Source organism: Branchiostoma floridae, chromosome 5 (genome assembly GCF_000003815.2).
Source record: "Branchiostoma floridae strain S238N-H82 chromosome 5, Bfl_VNyyK, whole genome shotgun sequence".
NCBI classification, from domain to species: domain Eukaryota; kingdom Metazoa; phylum Chordata; class Leptocardii; order Amphioxiformes; family Branchiostomatidae; genus Branchiostoma; species Branchiostoma floridae.
Window position 1 is genome coordinate 28056298 of NC_049983.1, and position 7411 is coordinate 28063708.

Below are 7411 nucleotides of genomic sequence, written 5' to 3' on the forward strand. Positions count from 1 at the left end.
AAGGTTTTCCCTACTAATTACGGGAAATATAAAACTAGGCTGCCTACGCCTTACGGAAAAGAGCATGCAGACCCTCATGAATCAGCCGAGCAGATGTTGTCGGGAAAAACTGAAAGAAGGCGAATGAAAAACGCGGCATATAATAAGACAGTCACAAGTTTCCTCCAACAACATCTACATGGAGAGTACTTGCTTTGGTCTGCAGCAAAATTCACGTTTGTCACATGTAAGTCAACCCTAACTCCTTGTTTTTCAAAAGAGCCAATGCATCACTCTCCAAGCAGATGCTATTGCGAAAAAATGTGACTTTCTTATCATATACCGCGTTTTTGTCCGCTTTCCCCACATTCCTTGTTCTCGCTTTCTTTGTGGGACAACCGTAGTTGAGTAACAACAAAAGATGCGGAGTCTTGCCCGGCCAGCTGCAGGCAGAAGCATTTCTTTGATTTTTTTATATAAAAGAACGGAAATTAGGTCTAGGGCTAGCGGTAATGTGACCCTATCCTCACACCCGGGTCAAATGCAGTGATGCATATCTACATCCCAGCGGGAGCGGGGGGCCTGTGTCACAGGAACTAATCGCCAGTGCTTTCGTTATGTCCAAGCAGATGTATGGGGGGGGGGGGAGCAAAGTCATTATCCAAGGGCTAAACGGTGTCCAACTATAAACATTCCAAAGTGACAAAAACAACTACGGATTTGGTGCTGTCAGTGTGTCAACATCTGCACACTTGCCACTAAGACCCATTTTTTTAAAACTATATAAATCCCTATAACATTTTTGGTTGAAACGTACCGTAAGCTTTGAAAATGATAAGCACGTGTTCACGTGCTCCTGTTGGGGTAAAACACCCGACGTTTCTGAACACAATATCAGCCTATACAGGTCCTGTCTCCCCCCACACAGGCAACCACTCCAGTTCCAGAATGCCATTGCCATATAAAACCACATATGACAGAAAATATTTTGAAACAAAAACGGAAACAAAACTGCACAATAAAATTACTTACCATCCCGATCTGCTAATTAAACATAAATGAACTGCAGTTTCCCAACTCGCCAATTTGCCAACATGATGATCTTTTTTCTCGATGGCTGCCGTGCAAGGTGCATATCTAATCTATTTCATGTACTATCGCGGATACATTCCAAGAGCATTCCACTCCAGAAGCGGGTCTTATGATTCCTTAGAGAATAGATAGTTATGCTTGGATCAAGTTTGTTTTGTCAAATTTACCCAACACGCAGGGCGATCATTATAGCGATCGAATCTTGAATACCCCTGATAATCATTCCACTTCAGTGTGCACGGGGGGTGGGGTGGTGTACTGACAAGAGGAACAGGTACCGGTTGTTACTGGTATAAATATAATACTTTGACGTTTTATGATTACTTTTTTTTAAGTAGACGACATTTGAGCACACACACATCAGCAAAACTGCCAGCCAACGCGTTTCATTATTATTTGTGGGTCATTCTTTAGTAATCCGTTTAATGGGGAGCCAACAAGTAAAAATTCAAGCCACTACTCATTGACTGAACCTTTGCTTGGAGAATAGTGATTCATATCTGCTACACGCTGATTCACCTGAAGAGACCAAATACAACCAACATTTCTTTTCAATTACATGAATTTCCTATGTATGTTTTATTAGACTGTCGCCCAACATATGGCACAAATGTCATCCCACCTTCCTAATAGCCCTTTAAAACTTTGTTCACAGGAGCCCCTGTACAAGACCAACGACTTCATGGTCGTCCCACCCGGCAGACTCCAACGATGCTCAAGAGATGGTACCCTGGTTTGTGAAGGTCATCACCACCTACCCGGACAAACAGCACCTGAAACTCCAATGGCACGTGCCGACCAACGACGGGGTGTATGTGAAGGAGTCGAGTGAGAACAAGCCTCTCAAAGAATACACTGTCAAGTATGGGGAGATCGTTGCTGTACATCTGTCACAAAATAAGACACATACTCCACTGGCCGGCTGACTTCCCTTGTGTCCTATAGACTCTATTTGTCCAATTCCTACAATTAGACCACCGATCCGCGGATCCTGGTAGAGGCTAGTGGCAGAGATAGAGAGGGCCTAGAACGCTTGATTGAATTGATTAGATGATGCATTACTTATTCTACTACGAAACGTCTTGCCTGGATTGGTGATTGGAGCATAAAATAATTCGGTTGCCTGACGACTGAAACAAGACAAATGGTGTGTGGTCATAATGATATTCCTATGTCTCTTTTAATGTACACCTGTGTTAGAAAAATGTGGGTAAGACAATTAGGAAAGAAAGACTTACATGTTTTCTCCAGTTGTCAGGAGGAAGGATTTCTAAAGTTATATTTGCATTTCTATTTGGATTTCTTAATCTCCCTGCGTGAAATATAACTTTCTACATACACCCAATACGCGTGTCCAGTGTCCAAGAAAGTACAACAGTGACTTCTTCAGTGTAGTGTACCGCTTTCCATGATGCTATTAATGCAGTGTAATAGTACTATTGTCAATGTTGACATTCATTGTAGACTATCAGATGAATACAAAACTAAAACTTTTATCGGACCGTTGATTAGTGTGAGATAATAGGAACAAGGTATTGCACCATTTAACTTCCATTCTTTTACAGAGAATCGCTTCTAGGAACAGGACCGTTATTAATGTTTAGCCGCTCTGGTGACACGAGGCTTTTAGCCGCGCTGAAGGTACAAGGCTGTGGGGGCTTTTAACCGCGCTGTATCCGGCGGCTTTTAGCCGCGCTGTGTCCGGCGGCTTTTAGCCGCGCTGTGACCGGCGGCTTTTAACCGGGCTGTGACCGGCGGCTTTTAACCGCGCTGTGTCGGGCGACTGTTAGCTGCGCTGTGACCGGCAGCTTTTAACCGCGCTGTGACCGGCGGCTTTTAACCGCGCTGCAACGGGCGGCTTTTAGCCGCGCTGTGACCGGCGGCTTTTCACCGCGCTGTGTCGGGCGGCTTTTAGCCGCTCTGTGACCGGCGGCTTTTAACCGCGCTGCAATGTGCGGCTTTTAACCGCGCTGTGTAAGGCGGCTTTTAGCCGCGCAGTATCAGGCGGCTTTTAACCGCGCTGCAACGGGCGGCTGTCAGCCGCGCTGTGACCGGCGGCTTTTAACCGCACTGAAGGCACCGGCGGCTTTTAACCGTGCTGTGACCGGCGGCTTTTAGCCGCGCTGATGGCCTACGGCGGCTTTTAGCCGCGCTGATGGCGCTTAATTATAGCATACTCTGCAGCTTCACTTTCAACATTTGGGTATCTTGAGGTTTGAAAATTCGAGACGAAAAAAGGGAATAAATTGGATTTTCCCTTTTAAATTTGGATCGTGTTTATATTAATTGATGGTATGATACTGGTGCATCGGAAAACTGAAGTGCACCAATGGTACCAGCTGGGCAGTAAAGAAAGTTAAAAGATGATATTGATTTTGTAAGAGTTATCAACCAGTATCATTCTTTTTCCCATACCCCACTGGGCTGCTTTTTGGTGCACTGTGGAGGCAGGAAGACGAAAAAAATCGCGGCCACTACTACACTAGCACCCACCAAGCCTCTACTTGGAGACAAGGATTTAGCTACTGCAGACTTTACTTGAATCATCAAAAGGATATGAACAGCTAGTTCGAATCTGGGAAACTGTGGATCACTCACCAGACGTCTCCCCGCAGTAGGCCGAGTTGCACACAGGAGCCGCGGGGAGATTATACACGAAGTAGCCGCCGCTGCAGGCCTTCGCACGCATGGTGACACGACGCCAACAGCCGTCACTGCTAGAGACGGTCGTACACGCCGTGCGGGAGACTTCACCGTCAGCAAGGCTGGGATGTGGTCCGGCCATCCACATCGGGAAGCGGGTGCCACACGTATACAACGGCGGCGCCTGTGTCGGCATTTGGGTTCCCGCAGCACCCATGAAGCGGTACCACTCTCCGGTCAACCCATTGTCACACCTGTAGGTACCATCGCGGGGATATTGGACGTTCCTCCATGCATCATTCAGTACACGGTAGCTGCTGCATGGATCTGAAGAAACAACAAAGAACAGAATCCATCGGCCCTCCAACTGAAATGTAAACTTTAGGTAAGGGTTTGCCACAATTAGTATCCTTTACCTCTGGGGCCAGCTGTGTACGTATAGGATATGGTGGTTATACCTTGCACTTCCATAAAATATACATTTTAGAGTATGTAGAAATCCCAAATTAAATCTTTCTTAAGTGGTGTATTTGCAATTTATATAGCTTCTTATATCGAAATAAACAAGGTATGAGAATATATACATTTTATTGTATGTTAGTCGAGGTGTCTTTTTTCTACCCTATACTGTGACTATCCCTTGTATGATCAATATTAGGTTACGCTACACTAATTTTAGTAGGCTTTGCTGTTGATGAATGTAACCTACATAAGCTATTTCACTGACTGCAATAACCTTAGAAACCAAATAGTACAAAATTTGAGGGAAAATCTTACCTTGAGCTGTCCCGCCCGCAGCCAAAGCGAGTAGGACCAGCAGCCCCACGGGTACGGCCACTCGCGGGTCCATAATGTGTCCGGGCTAGCTCACCTGGAATAACAGGAGGGGAGATTATCACCTGAAACACCTGCCACGGGCCCATCATGTGTGCGGGCTAGCTCACCTGCAATAACAGGAGGGGAGATTATCACCTGAAACACCTGCCGCGGGTCAAACATGTGCGGGATAGCTCACCTGCAATAACAGTAATCAGAAGGAGAGATTATCACCTGAAACACCTGCACAATTCCTTCTACACGTTTAACCAGTAGCACTGTGCACTGAGCAACAGGCGATTAGGAAGGATGACTCAACAAAAGGCTAACTACCCACTGCACAGTGGTGCCATGGCATGTTGGGGAAAAAAATCAACCCTTAAGCTGCTGAAGGACATGCTCCCAGTGCTTTTTCCCCAATATCCTTAATGTATCTTACATCGATAGTTTAAATATCAAATTATAATAAAATATCAGTTAGTTATAACATCACCAGCTGCTACCTCACTGTGTTCCAGCGAAGCTGATATGTTATACAGATATCGAGAAGATACAGACACAGAAGCTATTGTGTTACGCCGAAAGGTGGTTACTAGTATACCGGCTATACAGATACAGAAGCTGGTGTGTTACGCCGAAGGGCGGTTATACTGGCTATAGAGATACAGATACAGAAGCTGGTGTGTTCCGCCGAAGGGCGGTTATACCGGCTATACAGATACAGATACAGAAACTGGTGTTTTACGTATTACGCCGAAGGGCGGTTATACCGGCAATACAGATACAGATACAGAAGCTGGTGTGTTATGCTGAAGGGCGGTTATACCGGCTATACAGATACAGATACAGAAGCTGGTGTTTTACGCCGAAGGGCGGTTATACCGGCTATACAGATCCAGATACAGAAGCTGGTGTGTTTTGCTGAAGGGCGGTTATACCGGCTATATAGACACATATACAGATGCTGGTGTGTTACACAGAAGGGCGGTTATACCGGCTATATAGATACAGATACAGAAGCTGGTGTTCCACCGAATGGCGGTTATACCGGCTATATATAGATACAAATACAAATGCTGATTTATACAGATTTAGAAGCTGGTTTGTTCTTCCGAAGGCTGTACCGGCTATGCAGATAAAGATCAATACTAAGCTAATAGCTTCCATATTTACGAAGAGGTACGCGTCATGAAAGTTCGACCTACTGTCAGCATTTAGATAAAATTATACTGATCCATTACAACATGGTACAATGGTACTTACTTTGTACACTGAGTAACTCCTTTCCGAAAATTTGTGAAATAGAGAAGATACAATTCTCGCCCCCAAGCCTATCCCGTTCGCAAATATTATGTTCTCCAAGCAGAGGTCGGGTCCCGGGATATATGACGTATGCCTGGTACACGACACAATCCTATGATACCAGGAATTATAGAAAATAGCATGCCAACGTTTTGCGTTTCATACGACAAAGTCTCAACCTCTGTGAAAGAAAGTCGTATGTCATGCCCCCACTTTTAACCCCAAACATCAGGGGTCAACACGTTTTCTTCTTATGGAATGGTTGAACCATGCTTTGCGCTGTGGGAACACGTGGTTAGTTCCATTCAACATAAAGCGCGAGGAATACTCTCCAGTTCGTAAGGGTGGGTTCACACATTCGTATATATTCAAGTCCGTATAGGGTTCGTATTGAATTCCCATCCTTTACTAGTTTCCACTGGTCGCCGGAAAAATAGTAGAAATTGGACAAATATAGACTGATGAAATACCAGAGGAGCAAGCTGGCCGAGGAGTATGGCTTGCCACCAGCTAACTTCCCTGGCATGTTATCTGCCTGTATTGGTCCAGTTTCTCTATCATTTTCCAGTAATCTGTGGCAATTGTTCCAATGATCTCACACTACTTGTCCCTCCACCGAGAGCCTTCCAGCGCAACACTAGGTTTTCCTCTAACTCTAATTTTTCGGTCTCCAAGTCCTTCTACAGCAACATCTTCTTTCATCGGACTGCCAGGAACTACGGAACTATCTCAGTGACAACTGTTTCCCTTCTGTTTAAACCTTTCGGCCTTCAAAACGAACGTTCACCGTTATCTCCTTGGCAGTGATTAAAACCCTGTATCACCGGGCAGACAGCATTGTTTCCTCTGACAAAGCCAAAACAGAGGAACACAAACACCTCCGAAGTGCATTGAACAAATGTGGCTACCAAAACTGGACCTTCAACAAAGCCCTCAAACCCTCGGACCACTCAAAGAAAACAGCCAAGTGCAAACCATTGACCGACAGAAAGAAAGCCAACATTACCATCCCCTATGTCCAAGGAGTTTCGGAAAAACTCAGACGGATCTTCCAAAACTTCAACACGCCACTTACTTCAAACCTCACTCAACCCTCCGACACAAACTGGTACATCCAAAAGACAAACCACAGAAAGGTACTAAGGCCAATGTAATCTACAGACTCAAATGCGAAGTACCCAACTGTAACAACACATACATTGGTGAGACTAGCCGGTCACTGAAGGCAAGGTACCAAGAACATTGCAAACCGAAGGCCAACGACTACTCTTCTGCTATTTTCAACCACCTAGAACACAACCAAGGACATTCCTTCAACCTCCAACCTACCGACATCCTAGACCGTGAAGCCCGCTGGTTTGAACGGGGAGTAAGAGAGGCCATACATGAGAGGATATACATGCAATCCCACCCTCAACAGAAAAAGGGGCTACGTATGGAACTTTCCGGCACTTGGGACATAGCACTACCCCCCCCCCCTGGAACAAAACTTTTAGCTCCTGCAACTAAAACAACAGGAGCTAATTGACTCATTTGCATTAACTGTGTCTTAGCTTTGCTATCCTTTGAAATCCAAATT

General features: G+C 45.3%; 2 protein-coding genes across 4 annotated transcripts in view; one reads left to right on the forward strand and one right to left on the reverse strand.

The window, feature by feature from the left end:
* The window catches only part of LOC118416894 (neuronal pentraxin receptor-like), a 626618-nt gene that overhangs the window by 238119 nt on the left and 381088 nt on the right, over nucleotides 1–7411 (reverse strand). The window lies entirely within an intron of this gene.
* LOC118416900 overlaps nucleotides 1–7411 on the forward strand; it is a 135326-nt gene that overhangs the window by 4715 nt on the left and 123200 nt on the right. The window contains exon 2 of one of the 2 annotated variants that reach the window (XM_035822185.1): nucleotides 1727–2565. The exons of the other annotated variant lie outside the window; for it this stretch is intronic. Coding sequence (XP_035678078.1) covers nucleotides 1727–1997 — 271 coding nt within the window. The 3' untranslated portion in view covers nucleotides 1998–2565. Of the gene's footprint in view, nucleotides 1–1726; nucleotides 2566–7411 lie in introns of those variants that run through there. 2 annotated transcript variants of the gene reach the window in all.